At 34.6% G+C, this 26,442-nt stretch overlaps 1 protein-coding gene across 4 annotated transcripts in view; it reads right to left on the reverse strand.

Annotated features, from left to right (window-relative positions):
* Nucleotides 1-26,442, reverse strand: part of Agmo (alkylglycerol monooxygenase) — a 366,628-nt gene that overhangs the window by 330,944 nt on the left and 9,242 nt on the right. For all 4 annotated transcript variants that reach the window (XM_047562969.1, XM_047562967.1, XM_047562968.1 and 1 more), the window contains exon 3: nt 24,447-24,598. In XM_047562969.1, coding sequence (XP_047418925.1) covers nt 24,447-24,598 — 152 coding nt within the window. The remainder of the gene's footprint in view (nt 1-24,446; nt 24,599-26,442) is intronic.

The raw sequence follows: 26,442 nt of genomic DNA on the forward strand, positions 1-26,442 counted from the left end.
TTTTGCACAAATAACTGAATTATCCCTTCTCAGCATCTCTTCCTTTGGAGAGACAAAGGAAGGTGAAGTGTGGAGACTTTTCTGGGGATAGATCAACTTTTGGGCAGGTTCTCACTACCCTCTCCTTCCCTATCTCTGCACCAATATACAAATGAAAGGAGAGAAGAAACATAATGGTAGGATTGGGAGGCCACAAATAAGTCACTCAATGCCTTATGCACTGATAGCCTCCTCTTTCTGCAGTTTCTCTGCTCTTTTCTTCCTGTGTTCATTAACACTAAAGTTAAACCCTAGAGAAGTAGCTCTTCCATTAAATGCAGTTACAAAGGATGGAAAGTAAGTGCAGTGACTTTTAGTCCTTCTTTTAACGTGAGGAATCACTTTCTGTCTCCTTATGCTCCTGATACTACTACAATGTTTCACCCTAGCCTAACTCTCTAGTGAATTTCCAATGACTACTTTCTCTTTATTAAAGGCTTCCTACTGATTTTGCTTTGAATTTACTTTCTATTAAATGAGTAAGTTATCATACTTTTACTTTGAACATAATTTTTCTCCCCAGCACTGCATGAACTTTAGGAAAATACAAAACCAAATGTCTGCTCTCTTCTTCCTAATTCAGTTGTATGTTGGAGCTCAGCCAAAGAAGTGTCAACTTCAAATCCCAAAGCCCTTTCAAATCCCCAGAATTAGGATGTTCTTTGTTGTCATTCCCATAGATGTATGTTTTGGCTTCTTAGAAGCATGTAAGGCATGGTAACCATGTACTGCATAAAAGAATATTTCACTCTAATATGCATATTCCAACATGCATATCAGAATGAGGACTGTCTCTATCTCCAAGTAGAACATTCTTTGTAGAACTTCGGTAGCCCTCTCACATAGAAAGACTGTTTTTCTTGTTTTTCATTTTAAGATATTATTCATATTAGTTCCTAAGAGAATTAAGAAATAAAATGCTAAAAAGTGACACTGTTCTGAAGGACTTACAAGCAATGGAGCCATTGTGTTATTTTTATTCAGTAGTTTCCTGAGTTGCTTTAGCCTGCAATGTGTGGGACCACATGAGGAATAAGCACAAGCACAGTGAAGAGTAAGGACAGTGGTGTTTATGAGGTGCTCGCAAGGCATTATTGACAGGTTGGTCAAAGAATAGAAAATTCCAGATTAATAGGAAGAAGAAGTTCAGGACATCTGTTATATGAAATGGTGACTATAATTAATAATAATGTATTTTGAAAATCACTTAAAAGAGTAGATTTTTTAAGTGTCCTTGCTACAAAAATAATGTGAAGTAATTCATATGTCCATTAGACAATTGAACAATTCTAAGTGTATACATATCCCAAAATATCTTATTCTGTAAAATAAATATATACAATTTTATGTCAAGTAAAACATAAAATCTAAAATAATAAAGTAACTAGGAGAAGACCAAACACCATGATTTTTAAAATGGTAACAATAAGTATTGCATGATCTAAAAACCAAAGAAGAAAAAGGAGGAGAAAAAAGAGAGGAAGGGGAGAAGGAGGAGAAGAAGACAACAAGAAATTCCAGGTACGGATTAAGTAAAAATATTTTTTTAAAGTTATTTCCATTTTATTGTAAAAATAAATTCATTGAAAATAACCATTCATATATTAAAGATGGTACACCAAGATATATCATTTTATAAGTCTTTACTTGATTTAATTCAGTTTCTGATCTTTTTAAAATTGGTTTTACACATTTAAGAATTTTTAATTCACTGCTAAATGGTTGAAAGAAATGAAAAAGAAACTTCCTGTGAAAAAGAATCAGTCATTTTGAAAATCTTATAAAGTCAGATTACACCTGATAGTTGAGTTATGTGTTTACTATTTACAACTTCCTCTCTAAAGACGCAGGTATTGCACTCTTGCCTTTTGAAATGTAACCTTATACATCTGCTGAGCACACATCTGGACATGTCGCCCCACTCATCATTTCCTTCTGTATATCCAGAGACTGTCAGTTATTTCAAAGGAGATTCAGCCCATGGGAGAACTGAAAGAGTTACATCCTTTTTTTCTTTTTTTTTTTTCCCCCTTTCTTTCTTGTCTGTTCAGGTTTTATAAACTCTTTTTTACCTTTTCCCCAGGATATCAGTAAGTATAAAAATAAGCAGTCTGAATTCCTTCTAGCTCTGAAGAAAGCAGGATGGCAGGGTGAGGGGCGTGTGCTTCAAAAACATTGACTTGTACAGGATGAAGAGTAAAAGTCCTCCTATGAGAAAATAGACACTGACTGTCTATAGTTTTAAAACAAGCATCTTTAATATTTTTGCAAGGTAAATACAATCTGAATATGGGAAGCCGATACCTGAAACCACAAAAGAAAGTATACTTTAAAGATAAAAGTGTTAAATTTTTCATAATGTTAAAATTTTCAACTCATTCATAAAATATAATGATTTCAAATGTGTATGCACCTAAAATCATAACCTGAAAATATATAAAGTCAAACTTGACAGAATCATAAATTTTTTAAGGTAATAATCAGTGTAAGACTTTAGCACAACTCTCAATAACTGTAAAAGAACAACAAAAGATAAGAATAGTATAATTAAGAAACTAATCTATTGGTGTGTAGGTGTTTGTACATGTGCAATTTTTATGTTTTATTAAGACACAGGAAAAATAAAGCATAAGGAAGCATTCAACATATAAAATGATCTACTACGTTAAACCATAATAAAGCTTATTAGGGAGAAGGAATGTAGCAATGTTTGAGTACATTTTTATATACTTTTGATTATTTTATGTATATACTTTTCAAAATAAAAGAGAAATAAAAACTATTGAACCAAAAAAATTAATTTAACTACAGTATCAAATTGTTACAATAACTAGACAAAGTATTCATGTAACTTTTAAACAGTTATGACTAAATATGTAGTGAGATATACCATAACAGAAAAACAAAACTGAAAAGAAAGGTTGAACTTCTATTAATAAACTTTCTACTGCATATATTATTTTGAAAAATTTGTGAACTATGATATCACAAATAATTGAATATACCAATATTATTAAAAATTAGTATTTTCAGTATTATAAAATAGAAATACAAATAAGAAAAAAGCAAAATGCTAAAATATTAACTTGAATTTGAAACATCAATTCTAAAATTATATATACATATACAGGTGCATGTACATGTACACTTATTCTGACTCTGTCTACTACTAGTGACAAAAAAATGCTGGCAAATGGTTGTAGAGGAATAATAAATTTTTAAAAACTCATTTTGCAACCCCAGTCCAATAATCAATTCCAACATTTTTCAAGAATGGAGGTTAAAAGTATTATATATGAAACTTTTGATGGAAATCAGACAGAGGTACAGACAATACACACACATGCACACACCAAAATATAGATTATTTACAAAAAATTGCTAATTTTTGACAGCTCATTGAATTATTCAATGATTTGTAGGAAATTTATATTTTCCAGAGGCTATTGAATCAGTTTGAATATGCAACTTCTTTTCTAAAAATTTGTCTTTTATTTCACACATAGATAATATATGATTATATATTACATGGTTTAATATATTATAATCATATGATTATATAATATAATCACATATTATAATATTAAATATAAGGCAAAATGTGTTATGGGCATCCTTATTTGAAGCACCTAATATCGCTTAGGAATTTCTCTTGCCAAAAATATTTAACCTGAATCTAATCTATTTAGTCTAGATAACATAGAGTTTTCTAAGCATTCAGAAAACAGAGGGCAATACTGGGAGGGAATAGTAAGAGAATTCTAGAATGTGAATTGTTTTATAAATTGTCCTGACCTCTTTAGAACTAAGTGGCATAAAACAGTAGGATGATATCATCAACTTAAAGGACACAAAATGACTGAAGAAATAAGTAAATAAAATGTGGGTAATCATTGACGTGATCTAATTAAAAATTTCATAAAAGATAATCTTGGCTAAATTTAAGGAATTAAAAGTATGGATTGGGAATATTAGATGATAAAACACATTTATTGTTCAATTTCTTAAGTGTAAGTTTTTTTTTTATATTTATTTATTTTTTTTAATTGTATACAAATGGGATACATGTTGTTTCTCTGTACATAGAGTCAAGGCATACCATTTGTGTAATCATACGTTTACATAGGGCAATGATGTTTATTTTTTTTCCCTCCCCCCCAACCCTCCCACCCCTCTTTTCCCTCTATACAGTCCTTCTTTCCTTCATTCTTACCACTCTCCTTATCCCTAACCCTAAACCTAACCCTAAACCTAATGCTAACCCCTCCCACCCCCCATTATATGTCCTCATCCGCTTATCAGCGAGATCATTCGTCCTTTAGTTTTTTGAGATTGGCTTATCTCACTTAGCATGATATTCTCCAATTTCGTCCATTTGCCTACAAATGCCATAATTTTATCATTCTTCATTGCGGAGTAATATTCCATTATATAAATATGCCACAGTTTCTTTATCCATTCATCAACTGAAGGGCATCTAGGTTGGTTCCACAATCTGGCTATGGTGAATTGAGCAGCAATGAACATTGATGTGGCTGTATCTCTGTAGTATGCTGATTTTAAGTCCTTTGGGTATAGGCCAAGGAGTGGGATAGCTGGGTCAAATGGTGTTTCCATTCCAAGCTTTCTGAGGAATCTCCACACTGCTTTCCAGAGTGGCTGCACTAATTTGCAATCCCACCAGCAATGTATGAGTGTTCCTTTTTCACCACATCCTCGCCAACACCTATTGTTGCTTGTATTCTTGATAATCGCCATTCTAATTGGGGTGAGATGAAATCTTAGGGTAGTTTTGATTTGCATTTCCCTTATTACTAGGGATGTTGAACATTTCTTCATATATCTGTTGATTACTTGTACATCTTCTTCTGTGAAGTGTCTGTTCATTTCCTTAGACCATTTGTTGATTGGATTATTTCTATTCTTCGTGTAGAGTTTTTTGAGTTCTTTATAGATTCTGGAAATTAGCGCTCTATCTGAGGTATGGTTGGCAAAGATATTCTCCCACTCCGTAGGCTCCCTCTTCACATTTCTGATAGTTTCCTTTGCTGAGAGAAAGCTTTTAAGTTTGAATCTATCCCAGTTGTTGATTCTTGCTTTTATTTCTTGTGCTATGGGAGTCCTGTTAAGGAAGTTTGATCCTAAGCCAACAAGTTGAAGATTTGGACCTACTTTTTCTTCTATAAGATGCAGGGTCTCTGGTCTGATTCTGAGGTCCTTGATCCATTTTGAGTTGAGTTTTGTGTAGGGTGAGAGATAGGGGTTTAATTTCATTCTATTGCATATGGTTTTCCAGTTTTCCCAGCACCATTTGTTGAAGAGGCTATCTTTCCTCCATTGCATATTTTTGGAACCTTTGTCTAGTATGAGAAAATTGTATTTATTTGGGTTTGTGTCCATGTCCTCTATTCTGTACCATTGATCTACCTGTCTATTTTGGTACCAATACCATGCCGTTTTTGTTACTATTGCTTTGTAGTAGAGTTGAAGATCTGGTATTGCAATACCCCCTGCTTCGCTCTTGCTACTGAGGATTGCTTTAGCTATTCTAGGTTTTTTATTCTTCCAGATAAATTTCATAATTGCTTGCTCTATTTCTGCAAGGTACATCATTGGGATTTTAATTGGAATTGCATTGAATCTGTATAGCAGTTTAGGTAGTATAGCCATTTTGACAATATTAATTCTGCCTATCCAGGAACATGGTAGATCTTTCCATTTTCTAAGGTTTTCTTGAATTTCTTTCTTTAGTGTTCTGTAGTTCTCATTGTAGAGGTCTTTCACCTCTTTTGTGAGATTGATTCCCAAGTATTTTATTTTTTTTGAGGCTATTGTGAATGGGGTAGTTTTCCTAATTTCTCTTTCTGAAGATTCATCACTTATGTATAAAAATGCATTGGATTTATGAGCATTGATCTTGTAACCTGCTACTTTACTGAATTCACTTATGAGTTCTAAAAGTTTTCTGGTGGAATTTCCAGGTTCCTCTAAATATATAATCATGTCATCAGCGAACAGGGATAGTTTGAGTTCTTCTTTTCCTATTCATATCCCTTTAATTTCTTTGGTTTGTCTGATTGCTCTGCCTAGAGTCTCAAGGACGATGTTGAATAGAAGCGGTGAAAGAGGGCATCCCTGCCTTGTTCCAGTTTTTAGGGGGAACGCTTTCAGTTTTTCACCATTTAGAATGATATTAGCCATGGGCTTAGCGTAGATTGCCTTTATAATGTTAAGGAATGTTCCCACTACCCCAATTTTTTCTAGTGTTTTGAGCATGAAGGGATGCTGTATTTTATCGAATGCTTTTTCTGCATCTATTGAAATAATCATGTGATTCTTAACTTTAAGTCTGTTGATATGGTGAATGACATTTATTGATTTCCGAATGTTGAACCAACCTTGCATCCCTGGGATGAAACCCACTTGATCGTGGTGCACTATCTTTTTAATATATATTTGTATGCGATTTGCTAAAATTTTGTTTAGAATTTTTGCGTCGATGTTCATTAAGGATATTGGTCTGAAATTTTCTTTCCTCGATGTGTCTCTGTCTGGTTTAGGTATCAGGGTGATATTGGCTTCATAGAACGAGTTTGGTAGGGTTCCCTCCTCTTCTATTTCATGGAATAGTTTGAGGAGTATTGGAATGAGCTCTTCTTTAAAGGTTTTGTAGAACTCGGCTGAGAACCCATCTGGTCCTGGACTTTTCTTTGTTGGTAGGTTTTTGATGACCTCTTCTATTTCATTGCTTGAAATTGGTTTATTTAAGTTGTGTATGTCCTCCTCATTCAGTTTAGGTAATTCATATGTCTCTAGAAATTTGTTGATGTCTTCGAGGTTTTCTTTTTTGTTGGAGTATAGATTTTCGAAATAGCTTCTAATTATGTTTTGTATTTCACTCGTGTCTGTTGTGATGTTTCCTTGTTCATTCCGAATTTTAGTAATTTGAGTTTTCTCCCTCTTTCTCTTTGTTAGTGTGGCTAAGGGTTTATCAATTTTGTTTATTTTTTCAAAGAACCAACTATTTATTTTGTTAATTTTTCCAATTGTTTCTTTTGTTTCAATTTCGTTGATTTCGGCTCTGATTTTAACTATTTCCTGTCTTCTACTACTTTTGGTATTGGTCTGCTCTTCTTTTTCTAGCGCTTTGAGCTGTAGTGTTAACTCGTTTATTTGTTGATTTCTACTTCTTTTTTGAATGCACCCCATGAAATAAATCTTCCTCTAAGTACTGCTTTCATAGTGTCCCAGAGATTTTGATATGATGTGTCTTTGTTCTCGTTTACTTCTAAGAATTTTTTTATTGCCCTCCTGATGTCTTCTGTTATCCATTCATCATATAATAGTGTATTATTTAATCTCCAGGTATTGGAGAAGTTTCTGTTTTTTATTCTGTCATTTATTTCTAATTTCAATCCATTATGATCTGATAGAGTACAAGGTAGTATCTCTATCTTCTTGTATTTGCTAACAGTAGCTTTGTGGCATAAAATATGGTCTATTTTAGAGAAGGATCCATGTGCTGCTGAGAAGAAAGTGTATTCGTTCTTTGTTGGATGGTATATTCTATATATGTCCGTTAAGTCTAAATTGTTGATTGTGTTGTTGAGATCTATAGTTTCTTTATTCAGTTTTTGTTTGGACGATCTATCCAGTGGTGAGAGAGGTGTGTTAAAATCACCTAGTATTATTGTGTTGTGGTCTATTTGATTTCTGGAATTGAGAAGGATTTGTTTGACGTACGTGGATGAGCCAATGTTCGGGGCATAGATATTTATGATTGTTAAGTCTTGCTGATTTATGCTTCCCTTAAGCAGCATGTAATGTCCTTCTTTATCCCTTCTGACTAGTTTTGGTTTGAAGTCCACATTATCTGAAATGAGGATGGATACTCCAGGTTTTTTGCTGTGTCCATGTGCATGGTATGTTTTTCCCAATCCTTTCACCTTTAGTCTATGGGTGTCTCTTTCTATGAGATGAGTCTCTTGCAGGCAGCATATTGTTGGAGTTTTCTTTTTAATCCAATCTGCCCGTCTGTGTCTTTTGATTGATGAATTCAGGCCATTGACATTCAGGGTTATTATTGTGATATGATTTGTATTCCCAGTCAATTGACTCATATTTGTTTTTGACATGATTTGGTTTCTCCTTTATTTGGCTATTCCTTTAGGCTAGCGCCTCCTGTTCCTGATTTGCATCGTTGTTTTTCATCTCTTCCTCATGGAATATTTTGCTGAGAATGTTCTGTAATGCTGGCTTTCTTTTTGTAAATTCCTTTAGCTTTTGTTTATCATGGGAGGATCTTATTTCATCGTCAAATTTGAAGGTAAGTTTTGCTGGGTATAAGATTCTTGGTTGGCATCCGTTTTCTTTCAGGGCTTGGTAAATGTTGTTCCAGGCCCTTCTAGCTTTTAGGGTCTGGATTGAAAAATCTGCTGATATTCTTATTGGTTTCCCTCTGAATGTAATTTGATTCTTTTCTCTCGCGGCCTTTAAAATTCTGTCTTTATTTTGTATGTTAGGTATTTTCATAATAATGTGCCTTGGTGTGGGTCTGTTGTAATTTTGTATGTTTGGAGTTCTATAAGCCTCTTGTACTTGGTTTTCCATTTCATTCTTCAGATTTGGGAAATTTTCTGTTATTATTTCATTGAATAGATTGTTCATTCCTTTGGTTTGTTTCTCTAAGCCTTCCTCAATCCCAATAATTCTTAAATTTGGCCTTTTCATGATATCCCATAATTCTTGTAGATTCTGTTCATGATTTCTTACCATCTTTTCTGTTTGGCCAACTTTGCTTTCAAGGTTAAATAATTTGTCTTCAATGTCTGAGGTTCTGTCTTCCAGGTGTTCTATCCTATTGGTTATGCTTTCTATGGAGTTTTTAACTTGGTTTATTGTTTCCTTCATTTCAAGTATTTCAGTTTGTTTTTTTTTCAGTATCTCTAACTCTTTATTGAAATGATCTCTTGCTTCCCGTATTTGCTCTTTTAACTGTTGATTGGTGCGATCATTTAATGCCTGCATTTGCTCTTTCATCTCCTCCTTCAATGCCTGCATTTGCTCTTTCATCTCCTCATTAGCTTCCCTGATCGTTTTAATTACGTACATTCTGAACTCCCTTTCTGACATTTCTTCTGCTGTGCTGTCATTGGGTTTTATTGATGTAGTATCTAGGTTTGTTTGGGACATTTTCTTCCCTTGTTTTCTCATATTGGTCAGCTGTCAGTGGGACCCTGAGATATTGCAGTTTTCCGCTATTGGCTTATATAGTGTCCCGGTAGATTTCCAGTGTATCACCTCCCAGCCTTCAGTAGCCTGATGTCTTGGAGGAATCTGATAAAGCAGCGCATCTGAACAAAACTGCCCCTAGCCCCCTACTGGTTCCACAGTTTGGAACTGGTTCTGTGCGGAAATGCTCTCACTGTGGGCCTGCACCGTGCAGCTGGCCGTGTGGGAGGAGCCCACTGTCGGAGTGTGGAAGGCTACCTTGGGAAGACTCTAGCTGCCCTGCCTCGCTCCGATAAGCCACCTCTATCTGGGCCTGCCACCCGAGCCGAGCTTTACCCAGTGGGCAGACTCACCTGTGGCTCTATTTCAGTCCGAGTCTCTCAATGCCTCCCCTTCTTAACTCCTGGGTTCTGGAGCGACTGGGGGTGCAGTCACCCTCTAGGCCGCCATCTTGGATCGCCCTGTGAAGAGAGCCTGCGACCGGAGTGGGCAGAGCTGCCTGAAGAGTTCTCTGGCTGCCCTGCCCTGATCCCAGAGGCTGCTTGCGGATCAAAGCTCTCCGTTGGTTCGGGGACTTGTGGCTGGTTCTATGTAGAAAACCTCTCACTGGGCGGTCTGGTCTGAGAAGCTAGCCTTGAAAGGCCCCTCCCACCGCAGGGGTCCAGGCTACTTGGGGAGGTCTCTGGCTGCCCTATCCTGGTCCCTGAAGCTGCTTGTGTGCTGGAGTATGTTGCGCTGCAGTGGCTCCGGGACTCGGAGCTTGTTCTGGTCAGAAAAGCTCTCACTAGCGGGCCAGTTCCGTTCCGAGAACCTGGAGAAGCTGGCTGTGTGGGCGGGGCCCACCGCCGGAGTGCGCAGGGCTGCCTGTGGATGACTCTAGCTGCCCTGCCCGACTCCGATAAGCCACCTCTATCTGGGCCGGCCACCTGGGCCGATCTTTACCCAGTGGGCAGACTCACCTGTGGCTCTATTTCAGTCCGAGTCTCTCAATGCCTCCCCTTCTTAACTCCTGGGTTCTGGAGCGACTGGGGGTGCAGTCTCCCTCTAGGCCGCCATCTTGGATCGCCAAGTGTAAGTTTTTTTTTTTTTGAAGAAAAGTGTTATTATGTGGAGATACATCATACATCATGCAGCACTTGATGGTCTACTTTTATTTCAATGTGCATAAAAATCATCCAAATATGCATAAACACATAAACACACAAAATTGTCTATTATATTTAAATATTACTGTTAATTCATCTTCCAAAGAGCTAATGTGTTGTTTCATCTATAAATAATGTGCAATCTGTGGTTCATATTACTCAATTTGGCCTACACATTAAAATAATTAGAGAACCTAAAATGATTAACAATGGCAAAAAAATACCTAAACCTAGATCCTACATCAGAGATTCTAAGTGGTTGTTTATAGCCCAAGCATCAGTATTTTTAAAAGCTTCCAAAGTGATTCTAATGTACAGCTATTGCTCAGGACAATCAACCAGAAGCTGGGGTCTGGACTTGAGAGGACTCTGATGTAAGTTCCATACTGCTTGGTTGAACAGGAAGTGAGCACTGATTTATCCATCCTAATGCACTTAATCTTTAATTTTCAAAGGGTTTTTTGACATCTTAACCAAATCATTACATTTAAATTTTATTTCCTGCCAAAATATTTGGGAAGTTATATGTCAATTTATATATTATGTAAAAGATTTAAAAGTGCTGCATTTAATGAAAATTTTTAATTCTACTGAGAGTCTAGAGAAATGCAAAAGCACTTAGGTTTGGAGATCAAAGACCTCAGATCAACAAATCTAAGTTCTGGCAAATCAACTCTAAGAGTTGGGTGTTACTCAACACCATTTCTTCTTTAGTTAAAAGTTATGTGACAGACAATATCACATTGTTTTTCAAATTAGAGATGAAAATGTATACAAAGTACTTAAAATACCTATATAGAATTTAGTAAATGTTAGTAAATTCCTCATATTATTTCATAAAGTGGCAAGTTTTAATGCCTAACAGGACAGGAGAGTTTGGTACTTGTTTGGTCTCAATATAGTTACAGATAGTTCATTTTACTATATTTGATTCTGGTGAAGATGAAAAATCGGTAGTTCCTCAGGATTTGAAAAATGGCAAGAGATCTTGTCACCAGTACACAAGCTCCTTATGTTTAAAATTTAGTGAGATAGTGAAATTCAGCGTTTCCCCTTCACCGTCAGCTTTTGCCAAAACCCATCAGCATGAGATCCTTAAGTCCTTTTGTGTTGAAGCTTTTAGGTTTATGCACACTGAAATATGCCCTGAGAGTTACTAAAACATGTTGGATACTTAAGATCTAAGTTGCACGTATGGCCCTTCCCAGGAGTTCCTGTTCTGCTGTGATCCTAGAGTTTTCTACCTTTAACCTATCCTCATTTGTCTTTATTCTCATAAAATATTTATCAATCTCTTTTCTTCACATTAATAACTATATCTACCCCTTTTCATTTCTCACTTTTTCTTGTGATACTTATTTAATCAAATTTAAACTTGAGTAACTTAAGTGCCTATACTGCCATATCTAGTTTATTTTTTAACAATATATTATTTTGATTCATTGTAAACAAATGGGGTACAACTTGTTTCTCTGGTTGTAAGTGAAGCAGAGTCACACCATTTATGTAATCATACATGTACATAGGGTAATGATGCTTGTCTCATTCTATTATTTTTCCTTCCTCCCACCCCTCCCACCCCTCCCACCCCTCTTTTTCCTCTATACCATCCATCCTTCCTAGTTTATTTTAAATTATGATCACACTTGCTGTTCTTTCTTGTGAATATTTTAATATTTGTTTTACAGATAGTGCTGTAAATATGATTCACATGTCACTGCCTCCACTCACATATCCTCCACCTAACCTCATGTACATTCTTCTGTGTTTTACACTACCTACACATTTCGTTTTGTGCTTCACGTGCAGTGCACTTTGTCCTTTCACTTAGTTCCGAAGCAGTGTTATCACCATTGTGGAGCCCACCAAATCCTGCATAATGACTTTTTTCCCACTGTATTAGTATATTTCTAAAGAAAAAAGATCACTACTAATGAAACCTAACACTGATGAAATACGATTTCTTGTTGATTTAACTACCACCTGCACGTCTGGTGTATTTTTCTGGGCTCGTCTGCACTGTTTGTTTAACTCACAGGATAAGCTCTGCTCATGGAGGACGTGTCTTCTTCAATGCTTTAAACAGCCCCAAAGCACAAAGCTGGCATTGAACATTAGTTTTAAAAGATGATGTAGCACAAGCTACATATTGTGATCGTATACAGTTGCAGGACTTTTGCATTTTGATTTGTGAATGAGGAGAAGAAAAAACTATATACACACTCTATGCCTGTGACACAAAATTATGTTTTGGAAGACATTTTAAGAAGCATAAGACTTTAATTTATAAAAAAAAATAAATAAAAGGATGAAATCAAATTACCTATTAGTGTAAGAAGAAAGAACAAATCTGTTTTAGTAATTTTTTTCCAAGTCATTTTCTTGGTTCTGGAAAACAGATTTTAATGTCTAAACTGGAAAAGGATTTTTGTGACAGGCTAATAATTAAGCTGAAAAAGCAACAAAAGAAATTAAAAATGCAGATAAATGTACAAATTCTAATGGGCTTTTGTTTCAAAATCTTTCAATATTTTAAAATAGCCAAATAAAAACATTGAAGAATTTAAAATAATGGAACATGAACAAATTTGAACTACCCAAAAATTTCAAATTATATACTATTCACTTGAAGAAAAGTAAAAATTTTTAAATAAAAGTACATTGTAATTTTATTTATCATAGTGGAGAACTGTTTATCTAAGAAAAGACTGTTATATTATCATGTCATGGAAGCGCAAGCCTAAAACACACTCTGAGTCATCTCTGTTGTCTATATATATCTGTGGTTTGACCTAAAATGCTCATTTTTCCTCTGAATGCATCTTATTGAAGACAGAGATGATCTCATTAAATTTGATGTATGATTTGCTTTATATAATCTGAGTTCTCTAGTTGTATGTTACTGACGCATGTCCCTATACTCAATGATAAAATTATATAGTACATCTGTACAAGATCCTTTATAAAGTACAATTATTATCTCTAATTAACAATGAGAAAAACTGCATAAAGATAAATAAACTTAACCATGCATTTCAGTAAGATAATCTTTTAAACTACTATCAACTATCACTTATAGAAAACATGGTATTTTATGTTTTATTTTACTATGTATAATACATTATTTAAACAGAAGCCAGGAAGCTTATTTTCCACTTATTATATGTCAAAATCTGCCTTATTTTTTCTATTTAATTCACTTAGCCCACACAATAATCCTTTGGGGCTTATACTATTGTTATTTGTCTCTCAGGAATAAGAAAACACAAAGACAAGACATATCTTGATCAATATGACACCATTAGGAAGTCATACAGCTGTGATTGATAAACAGGCAATTTGCCTCCAGGGTTCATTCTCTTATTCTGCATGTACAGAGGCTTTTGCTAAGGGATGAGTTTCGATGCATCTTCCACTTTCTACATTTTGCCCACTTGTGCTTTTTTTTCTGCATCTTTTACAGACATGGAATAAGAAAATAAGTTATTCCTATTTTTTATATGAACTTCGTTAGGTAAATTCACAAAGCACTCTCCCTATTTCTACATTCGGAATAAAACAATCAGAATCCCAAGAAACATATTACAAAATGAAGCTAACGTGAGTCTTGTTTAGGTTTGAACAAATAGATTAGGAAATTAAGCAAACTTAAAAAATAAAAATTTTCTAATGAATAACTTGAAATTTTTATATTTAATTTATAGTTTGGACAAGCATGGAGGAATATCTTCCGGTATTTACAAAGTTTTAGAAAAAATATCAAGAAAATATATAGCACTTTAATAAACACTAAAAATGAAAGGATTATTACTCTAAATCACAAATGAGGGTAGAAAGCTTCAGAAAGACTAATTGGACTGGCAGCTAAAAGTCTCCGATCATGCTGTCTTTTTTTTTTTTTTTTCCCCCACTAAATACAGCCTCTTCCTGGGGTCAAGGAAACACTTCTCTATATGATCATGGACAAAGAACAATACTGTTTCCTCAGTCAGGTGGGTGGTTGTTATGAGGTGAATGGTATCTTCTAAGAATGCATATGTTGAAGTCAAACTCCAGTTTCTGACTGTATTCGGGCATAGGGTCTCTGAGGTAACTAAGTTAAAATAAGGTCATTAGAGTAGGTCCTACCAGTATGACCAGTACCCTTATATAAAGAGGGATACCAAGACAGAGACATACTGAGAAAGCTCACAAGAAGACACAGGGGAACAATGACAATCTGTAAGCCAAATAGAGATGCCTCTGAAGAAACCAGCTATCTTAAACTGAAATTTCCAGTCTCCACAAACTGATCTCAGCTTAAATATCCTCCTGTGGAAGAAAAGAAATCTACTCTCTTGTGAAGCTGGAGTGAAGCCAAAAGGTCAAACTCTTAGGGATGATAAACTGCATGAAGTCATCAGTGAGTCCTCCAAACAGTTCATCTTTCTTCTTCCTGGTCCTAAATAATTTACTTTGTTCAGAAATTGATTACAATAGATAAGAGATTCACTCCCCTCTTTCTTTTACAACCCATATCTTTGGTCACACTAAAGGTGACTCAAAACAAGCATTAAAAGTTATTAGCTTTGTGGTATATTGCTCAACTATTTGATCCCCTTTTCCTTCTGTATGAAAGGGGTCTAATAAAACTGATAAATCGATCCCTTGCTCAGTAATCAATGTCTACTTCCAAACAGATAGCACTATATACTCATTGGGTCAAGCCAAATTTTGAGGCAGCTGTAATTTTTTTTTTTTTTAACAACCTGTATTCTAAATGTTAGCAACCCCTTCTGGTATTACCTTCAAAATATATACAGAATCTGACCAATTTCTACCAAGTCTGTGGTTAGCACCATAATCTAAGATAAAGACTTTAAAGTTGAAGTATGAACTTTAAAAAAATGAATGTTATTTAACACAATCTGAATGTTATTTAACACAATTAGAGTTTTAAGAAAATAAATTTCCAGGTTGTTAACTCATTTTATATATATATATATATATATATATACATATATATATATATATATGTTTTATATATATATAATACATGTATGTTCTAAATATTACTTATCTAAAAAATCTGTGTATATAGTATTATTCTTTCACTTTACAAAAGGTACATGTAGCCATATATCCTAGTATAGTGCATTAATCTGGAATATGAAAACCTCTCAGGTACCAATAAAAGAGATATGACTAAATATTGATTTGGAAGCTCTATCCCTCACCCTGTAAAAAATTGACTTGAAATACAATACAAGCTAAATATAAGACCAGAAACTTTCCAAATGTCAGAAGAAAAACTAGGGATCACGCTTCAACATACAAGTACAGATAAAGACTTCCTGAATAAGACCCCTATAGCTCAGGAATTAAGACCAGGGACCAATAAATGGGATGGCAGCAAATTAAAAAACTTTGGCATACAGAAGGTAATAATTGACAGAGTGAAGAGACAACTTACTGAATGGGAGGAAATCTTAGCCAGCTATGCTTCTGACAGAGAATTAATATCCATAACATAATATAAAATAAAAACCCCAAACAACCTTAAAACGCACACACACACACAAACAACAAAACAAACAAAAACTCCAATCAATAAATGGGCAAATGAACTGAATAAATATTTCTCAAAAGAAGTACAAATGGCCAAAAAATTTATGAAGAAACATTCACCATCTTTAGCCATCAAAGAAGTGCACACAAAACTACACTGAGAGTCCATCTCACTCCATTTATAATGACAATCATCAACAACACAAAAAACAATAAATGCTGATGAGGATGAAGGAGAAAAGGGAATCATACACTGTTGGTGGGTGTGTAAATTAGTACAGCCACTGTGATAATCATTAAGAAGTTTCCTCATAAGGTTAAAAATAGAACTACCATGTAATCCAAGTTTTCTATCCTTTGGTATTTATTCAAAAAATTAATGTCAGCAAACTTTATAGGTACCTGTGAGCCATGTTTATTGTAGCACAATTCCCAATAGCCAAGTTAGTACTCCTTCTTGTTGTCTATCAACTGGTGAATGGATAAAGAAAATGGAGTTTTATTCAGCCATAAAGAAGAAAATTTTGTTATTTTCCAGAAAATGGATGGAATTGAAGATCACAATTTTGAGTGAAATAGGTCAGAATCAAAGAGAAAAATACCACATTTTTTCTCATATGTGAAAACTAGAGTGGGAAAATAAAAATTGAAAAAAAAGGAATGCTGTGAAAGTAGAAGGTAGACCTCTAAAGTAGATGAAGGGCATTAGGGGAGGGGGGATAAAAAGAAAAGGATGGGAGGTATTGGGGAGTGACGTTGACCAAATTATGTATGTGTATACATACATATATATATATATATATATATATATATATATATTCATATATACATACATATGCCAAAATAGAATCCACCATTCTATATAAATAATATACAGAAATAAAACAGTTAATGAAATTACTTCAAAATGAGACCTTTCAGTGTTTCATGATTCAAGTATATTTTTAATACAAATCGAGTCATGGAATGAATTTATTATATTGAAAATACATTTTAAGTGAGATAATGACTAAAATAGATTAAGATACATGTATCATAGAGATAGGAGAAATACTGTTTCATGAAATTATGGGCATGTGACAGGTATATTATAAAATTTGATTTCTATATTATTATATGAAAAGTTTCAAATAAATCCACTGAATCACAGAAATGGTTTTAAAACATATGTCACCTCAGGTCTCAACTCACTCTGAGTGATCTGTTTTTCGCAATTTTTTACCCAGTGTTCCATATTCTGCCCACTTTGAACCACATCTTTGACACTCTACATTCCATGTAACCTTATTCTCCTCTGATTTGATTCTAGGTACAATGATCTTCTTGCATTTCCTCAAATGAGTCAATTGTACTTCTGCCTCAGGTCATTTCTACTTTCTGGTCCTCTGCCTGGGCTTCCCTTTTCCCAAAACCACAGGACTCACTTTCTCAGAAAGCTTTAGTACTATGCTCAAATATCACTTCATCAGAAAAGCATTCTGGACCATACTGTATGAAATTAACACCCACACTAATCTAACACTATTTCTAATAACCTACTTTACTAATCTTATTGCACATATCTTCTGGACATTGTAGCAGGAAACTTCACAGAACATTTTCAGTTCTGAGGTTCACACATGTCCATACAAGTGAAGGTCACTCAGCAGGTCTTTGATAAATATTTGTTAAATGAATGAATGTCACTTCTTTCCTGAAAGTCCTACAAATGACTTCACATTATACCCAAAATAAGTCTGTTAGAAAGTAGATAGTGAGTCTGGGGATTGATTTTCCAGTTTTATTGTGGTCTGTTTATAGAAATCTGGTCCTCCTTAACTTCTTTTATTCAGTTCTGCATTGGTGTCCTCCACACATAATTTCTCAAGAGTACCAAACACATTTGCTTCTTAAACACTTTGCACCTGCAGGATTTTTTGTCTAGAAAGCTCTTCCCTCATAATTGCATATGCTACTTTCTTTATTTCATTCCAGTTTCCACCAGATATCACCACCTCACTGAGGCCCAGTGGAGGTCTGGGCAGACCATAGGGACCATCACTCACAATTTTCAAAGTACACTTCACCACTTATCATCCTACTACAGCATACATGCCACATCAGGGCTGCCTTCCGTCACCAGGATGTGATCTCATCATTCACTTGTTCACAGCACTACAAGACACCCTAATATATAATACAGGCTCACTGAATCTCTTACTAATGACTGAGGCTTACTTTATAGGAATGTTCTAGGAAATAAAACATAGAATGGGTCATAGTATTACTGTAAATCACATAATCCAGTCCCTGATGCTATAATAAACACCAATTCAATATTAATAGTAGCACACATAGTATTTGCCATATATCAGTCACTTTCCTAAATTTTCCTCTTTTATACATCCTTGAAATTCTACTGTGTATATACTATTATTGTTATTATCATTGTATAGATGAGGAAACTAAGACATACATTAACCCGCCCCAAATCTGAGTTAATAAGTGGAATACTAGGAGTTCAATTCAGTTTACCTGACTACAGAATCTATGCTTTTTGCCATCATATACCTTGCTTCTACAGTAGTAATAACATTTGCCTTATTATTACTGTTACTAGCACCATCATTTCAGGAATATAACCTTTGAACAGAATCTCATTGGTTGTTATGCATATCTCTGGAGCATATTCAGAAATTTGGAAATTTAAGAATTGCTGACCACCAGAAAGACAGTTTATTTCATCAGTTTTACAGTTCACTCATAGCCATCTTCATATTTCTCGTATCATTATTGTAATCAATTTGTTGCATCTATGATCCACAGCTGAACAATCAGTGAGCACAACATCTGTCACTAAACAATTAATCTCAGGTGCCAAGAGTAGGGTTAGTATAACAGCAGTGGTCTTCAATATTCGTGGGAAAAGTAAGGCATGAATGAACAGATGTATGAATGAAGTTTGTGACAGTAGAATGATGATTACTGTAGGAATCCTCACTTGGTGTACTCGTTTAGCACTTCACATAGTGGCCTTTCTCGTTGTGCCATTTTAACATGGCAACATTGAATTCAGTCACAATTATAGTTGTTTAATCCCAAGGTTATATGTGACAATGGAGCACTCGGCATTCAGAATCTCCAATGAGGTCTTAGAATTTTCACCAACTTGGGCTGGGGTTGTAGCTCAGTGGTGGAGTGCTTGCCTGGCATGCGTGAGGCACTGGGTTCGATTCTCAGCACCACATATGAATAAATGAATAAAATAAAGGTCTTCTTTATTAAAAAAAAAAAGAATTTTCACCAATTTGCCTTCCAGGTTCTCATCATTCTTCCTACTAAGAAACATGGCACCAATGTTAACCCTTGTCCTCTGAGTTAATTTCAAAGACAGGGTCTATCTCATATTTAATGTTAAACATTTGCCAGCAGAAACACTTAAAATACATATGCACTAAAATATCACCATCGTTTCCCCTTTGAGGAGCTGAGAGAGACTGAGGGACTATGGGAGATGAAAGAAGAATAGCAGTAACTTAGGTCAACACAGAGTGGACTTTGCCTCGGTGATAAAACAAGAATGAAGTCATGAGACACTTTTTAAATAAAGCATCAAACATAATATATGACTGATAATCACAAAACTTCCTAAGTATATTCTGGCATCTTTTTAAAAAAAGAGCACAAGTACAATGGAATATAAATAATCTACTCTTCATTGTGAACCACAATCCTGACACCATCAGAAGATAAAATAATTTCTAATCAACACATATGATTATTTTCTCCTTTTAAACTTTGATGGAAATAAGGATGATCTAAATTCAACTCAAATTACAAGTCAGAAAAGAACATATGATGTAAAATTGAAGAAGTCACATACAGAGGCTCAATTAATTAACCCACAAAGAAGTTGTGACTAATTCCACAAAAACTGTGATCACTTGCTTTGTTTAGAAAGTGAATTAAGGAATTAACTTGTCAGGTAAAAGTTTTGAGGTTTGAGAAGCTTTTATAGATTATTTTTATAAACATTATATAGATATAGGTTCCTATTTGGGAACTGAAAAATTGTTTTAAAGACTAAATGCATAATCAATGCCTCATAATGGACAAACATTTATTTGAGTAAATGTTAATTTTTTGTCTTTTACAACAATACTTGGATAATGACTGTGTCCAATTTAGAGTCAGATCAGAAGATAGTAATCACACCAACAATTTTATTAAGGAACCATTAGTATAAAGGATTATAACTAGAACAAAATGTAGTTCAGTACTAAAAGAAGTAGAGGAGTATTATTGTGCTTCAGAAGTATCAAATGAAAAACAGAATTACTGCCTACAAGTTGAGGGAGAAAGAACAAGGCAAGTACTTGCAGATTTAGAAGAGCCTTTCCTCCTACCTGCCCCATGCACACACACACCACCATCAAGTCTGAGACTTGGGTAACTCTGGAGAGGTTGTGACTACCATCAGGAGAATTCTGGAAATCATCAGAATTCTGGAAATACCAACAGGAAAATTGCTAGAGTATGTGGGTCCCAGAAAAATGGATGTGGTCCCTGAAAGGCAAAGAATCTTCACAGAGGATGTCACCTGTGGTTGCTCAGGAAGTGAATAGTACCCGGTCCCTTACACAACAGTATGTTGAACAATGGAGAAAAAGTAGCCCTCTGAAAAGTGGAAGCAAAATCCTGGCCTTATAGTATCTCTTCAACCCCTTAAATTGGCAAGGCCTAATATCAGGTCAGCTGGCAAAGGAGAAGTGTTTACAGTGTCCAGCCCTGACAACACAAGGGAGGAATCAGAAGGGTAGATTTGAGAGGAATCAATACCTGGCATGCTCATACCTGCTCCATTCTTGAATGTGGAAACCCATCCTGAAACAGACTAAAGATGGGGCCCCTCTAAACTTGAGAGTAGCTTCCTCATACAAAGAGTGAGACTGAAGAGTTGTCCCCACCCTGGCCTGAGAGATGCTAAGGAAGCTAAGAATGGGGACTTCCCTCTGCCCAGGCTGATCTAGCACAGGCTAACAAAATCTGCATATGTGTATTGCCTGGCCTTTGATTCTGTCATTGTAACTATTTCTGTGGCACCAGTCAGAGAAGCAATCTAGCTGCTTTCCCCCAGGTTGAACAAGTGGCAAAACATTTATTTATTTTTTTCCACATATCACATATTTCTTATGTGAGTAGGCAGCTGAATCTAGTCAGCCAGGATCCTGGCAGTCCCTGAGGCTACAAGTAATAATACAGGCACAAACTGTATCTGTTTAGGTTTAAAGTCACAAATGATAATTTTTTTATTTTTATTTTTACAGACTTCATTTTGATTCATTGTACACAAATGGGGTACATCATTTCATTTCTATGGTTGTGCACGATGTAGATTCATCCCATTCATGTAATCATACATTAACGTGGGGTAATGATGTTTGTCTCATTCCACCATTTTTCATACCCACTCCCTCTCATTTCCCTCTACATAATCTAAAGTTCCTCCATTCTTCTCTCATCCCTCACCCCCACCCCAAATATATATCATCATCCACTTATCAGGGAAAACATTCAATCTTTGGTTTTTTGGGATTGGCTTATTCACTTAGCATGCTATTCTACAATTCCATCCATTTATTTGCAAATGCCATAATATTATTCTTCTTTATGACTGAATAATATGCCATTGTGTATACATACCACAGTTTCTTTATCCATTTGTCTGTTGAAGGGCATCTACACACAAATAACTCAAAACTTATCCCACTCGGTATACACATGTAACCACCACCCAAGGCAAGAGATACTCTATTACCAACACTCTTGAGTCCTCATTCTTTTTTTCCCCCAGGAGTGATTATTCATTTTTAAATATTCCCTTAAAAATATTTACTGGTTCACTTACATATTTAATATAACTAATAGGAAGCACAAAGACAAATAACACACCCTTATGTAATGGAGGATAAGCAAGCAAGAAGCTACTTTCAATTTAAGTCTTGTTTAGCTTTATCATTCTATATTTCTAAAGTCATCAAAGCAATCCATAGAAATCCCTGTGCTACTCTTGCTTTTGTATGAGAGGTTGTGATAATTAACAATGTCTTTTTTATTCCAGAGGGAAAGGAATGAAGTATAAAGAACACACACATCTCCAAATATCCCTCTGGTTTTTTTTTCCCATAGAAATAGAGACAGAGTTCAAATTTTTGAGTGTAAGTTCTTTTCCACTGCTATCAAACTATCCCCTAATGGTATAAAATGTTACATGTATGCCATACAATAACAGCAACACAAACTATAACAAGCACCTAGTAATGATGTGGGTTACTAAATAATCCATATGCATATGAAAACAGTATTTAAAGTATATAACATTTTTTCCTCAATTTTCATAGCACTTAACATGTTAACAAATGCAGAATGTTTTTATTTTATCATTTCATTGAGAGTAGTGGAAGGAAATTTATATGATAAGTAGAAAAAGTTTTACTTTTTTTCTTGCTATATTTTAAATGACATTTGGATTTGGGAGCTGTTGAAACTTTTTCAGTTGAATAAATCTGATCAATTGTTCAGTTTGGGCTCAGTAATCCTTGAGGCTCATGAAATCTGATATTGCAAGATTTTCTTATCCTTTTGTATTTCTAGATTTCTAATAACCTATTTTAATATGTTTCATTATTATTTGCATGTAAAATTTAAAATCAACTATCATATAGAAGGCTGACAATTTAACTACCTAATTTTTCCTACTAGTTTTCCATTACAAGTCAAAAGTCTTTGAAATTATGATTAGTCTCCATAGCCTGAAGGTTGTGAGTGTTTTTCCAGAAGGTTTTCAATTTTTTTTTTTTTTTTTTTTTTTTTAGTGCCTGCCTCCTTCACTGGATTCAGTTCAAAATATTCTAATGGGAAGCATACTTTAAATAGCCTTGATTCCACATTTTTAATATGTTATTTTATTTTATTGCTCTTCCCTAAGTAAGAGCACTTACAATCAACATATTTTTAAAAAGTTTTATATTTAGGGATATTTTGTTGGGTCTTTGTTTCCTGTCATAATGGGCTTTCAAAGACTAAGCAAATTTGCAGATTTTCCAAACAAACACATCTGTACAGGACAGTATGCTATTAGAAGGTTCCTGTTAAATAATACAATGTGAAGTCTTTCTGGAGTACCCATTTGTTGCATAGAATATGAGGAAGATTGCCAATAAGTTCATTTTATGGAGAAAACTACTGCTTTGCAATAAAATACAAATAGATTACTACATAAGCCATTTTTATTCTTAACCCTGTTGTACTTGGGAGTCTCCCCTTGCATTTATATACAGGGAAATAATGTCAGGAGCTGACCTCTTATTTACAAAGACAAAGGTTCTTCTATGCAAAAGTAATAACATTTTCTAACTTACATTTACTTTGAATTATTTCAGTGAATTAGCGCTTCTTATAATTTCATTAAATGCACATGTTTAAAGTGCTTAAAAAATAATGTTATATTTAAGGTTCAGCAGCCTTAAGCATAACACTGGGCCACGCTCCTCCTATTTCCTTCTCCTTTCCTTGGGAAGGATATGTGGCCGCACGTACTCCTACACACATAACTCTGATCCGGGTCTCTTCGTTCCATCTCCCATCTACTTTTTATTATTATTCCAGGTTTCTTCCTCTTCCTTCCTTCCTCCCCACCCACTCAACCCAACCACCCACTGGAATCCTGAGTTCTGTTCTTCAATGGTTTTGCAAAATTAGTACTTCCCCAAAGTTCCCCTCAGAACTGCTTTGGCATGCCTTCTTTCTCCTCAGAGACCACTTGCTCACCTTAGTTCTACAATTATCCTTAACTCCCACTTATCCCTATAGAAGTTCAAACCCAGACCTGGCCCTTGCTTTTCCATTTCCCTTTTTGAAGCAAAACATTTCTTTGGAAGGTATAGCTAAGAATCCCAAAAGGCAAAATCATTGAACCAGGGCAGTAAAAGGGCTTTGTATTAAATGAGAATTTTTGCGAAACTATAGTAACACTGAAGTGCGTTATGGTCAATGCCTAGCTGATTGCATTTTCATTCGTAATGTGGAAGTGCTGCCAAGAAATTGAATCAAGCTCATTTTGACAGCACACATAACCTAGAATTCCATGCTGCAACACAGTTTTTCTAAGTGACCCCTCATAATTGAGAGTTTGGACATTCTGAGAAATTGTCTATAGTCTCTACAAAGTCTTCAGTAATAAAACAATGGAAGGCAACCCATTGCAAAATAATGCATAACCATCACTTTCTAAACTTTGTAAAACTTAGAATCATGAGGCAAATGTACTTGTAAAAATGTTTATCTTTTTATTGAAAAATGGCTTCAGATGGTCTCCATTTAAATTTTCAATCTTTATATTATGTATACTATTTTATTTATTTATTCAATAAATATTTACTGAATGCCTACTATTTATCAAAAACACTTCAGCAAAAATTAGCAGAAAGTCTTATTTTCACTTACCATGGGCCATGCGATGGAACCAGTAATAGGCAAAATCAACTCCTAAGAAGGTGAAATACCAAGTCCATGGAGAATCCCAAGGCAAACTGAAAAGCCTGTAGTTCTCCCAGATATAAATGTAACTGGTCACTTCAATGCTCCTGAAAAATAGTCTGGAAAAGAAGATTCACAAGCAATGATTATCCCCATTTTAGATACCCAATTATGCTAAAACATTTCAGAAAACATTTTCAATTAATGTATTCATATGTAAAAGTTAAACTATTTCACTGTTCTGCTTCTTCTTGCTTTTTCATCTCTTCTATGGGCTTACTACATGGTAAATGATTCTCTTTATATCCTTCTGTTTCATAGCCACTGTGGATACTAGTTGTTTGTACTCTAAATTTCAAGGAATTCAGGAGACCATTCCTTTTTTATGTCCCTCAAAATAACTTTTTCATGGAACCCATACAAAATATACATGACAAAAACAATGTTCTTTGACTGTTATTTCTAAAGTTTAATAAAGAACACAGTAAACATGGCGCATAAAGGAAATATAAAAGGCAGAAAAATATAGGGCATATTTTAAGTCATCTGCAAATTGCCTGCTTCCTTCAAATATGTTGATTCATAAAATTTACATTCAGATTAAAATAGCTTCTTTCTAACTCTATTCTCTCTCCTCTCCTACCTCCTTCTTTTCTTTCACACATATTTTGTGTTTTGTAGATGTTGTACTTAGTATCATATATTGGATTTTTAAAGCATTTCAATATCTCACTTAAGGAATAAAAATTAGAGCTTTCAGAATGTTAGAGAAATACAATATAAAGATATACAAATATAGTTAAAATAGATGCATACAACCATAGTTGAAATAATTGTTTTTAAAACTGAATAATAGACCATGCCTTGCCATCTATCAAATTTTTAATTAAATAACTTTCCAAAAACATAAATAAAATACATTAATTTCATATAGCATTTTAAAATTTTTTTTCTGTGATGAAATTTAAGATTGGATTCAATATAACTATTTGTTTTATTATTACTTTAATAAATGTGAGTGGATTGCCTTTGTTTTCTATTTATTATTAGAATATAGAATAATTATTCTATCTAATAAAGTTTAGTTATAAGCCACCAACAAATTTGTTTTTCAACTTTCTGTGAAAATTCTTAAATATTATAATTTCAGATGAAAATTAAAGCATCAGATCAGATTACTATATTATTAAAATTCCTCATTTTAATAGTATTTTCTTTATAGGTCCAGTTTCTATGAATTATGAATAAGATACTTGAGTTCCATTATGATATGACTTTAATCATGATTTACCACCTTTTCTTTAAAATAAAACATATTCTTTGTTTCAAGTTATTATTATTTAATCTGCAAAACAAATTTTAGGCTACTTCACAATGGCATTAATATGCATAACTCATAAACACCAAGTGCTTACCATTTTGACCAGAATTATACATCGCCATATGTTAAAACTCAATTTGAAATTTTAGATTACATAGCTGTAAGTTTTGTCCGAGTGAAGTCCTTAACCCAAAGGAACTGATTATCCTTAACACAATTTCAACCTGAGCCATGTCTGAATGCACGAGAATCCCGCGATAAAATGGATTTCTGGCCTTCCTTGAAACCCTTTCCTCATAAAGTCTTCCTGAGGACAAACTTCTGCATGTGTGTGATTCTTAGACCTGACCAACAGTGCCCAACAGTGACTGTTTTTGGACATGTAGACAAGCAGAATTGTGACAAGACGTCTGGGGTGTCCATGCATGTGCCATCCTCCATGGGGCAGGGCATACCCTGAGCCAGGGGTTCCCAATTGGTTTTGGAACTCTGGGAAATCTACGAACTGGAAATTTAATGACTGCCTTTCAAGTATTTATCAAGGATATTTGTCAAGGTGAGGATTAGAAGAAATTTTATCTTAAAGATTGTTAGCTTGATTGGTATCTCCATGTATTACCAAGTCTATTGACATCTGTATGC

This window comes from Sciurus carolinensis, chromosome 8 (genome assembly GCF_902686445.1).
Source record: "Sciurus carolinensis chromosome 8, mSciCar1.2, whole genome shotgun sequence".
NCBI classification, from domain to species: domain Eukaryota; kingdom Metazoa; phylum Chordata; class Mammalia; order Rodentia; family Sciuridae; genus Sciurus; species Sciurus carolinensis.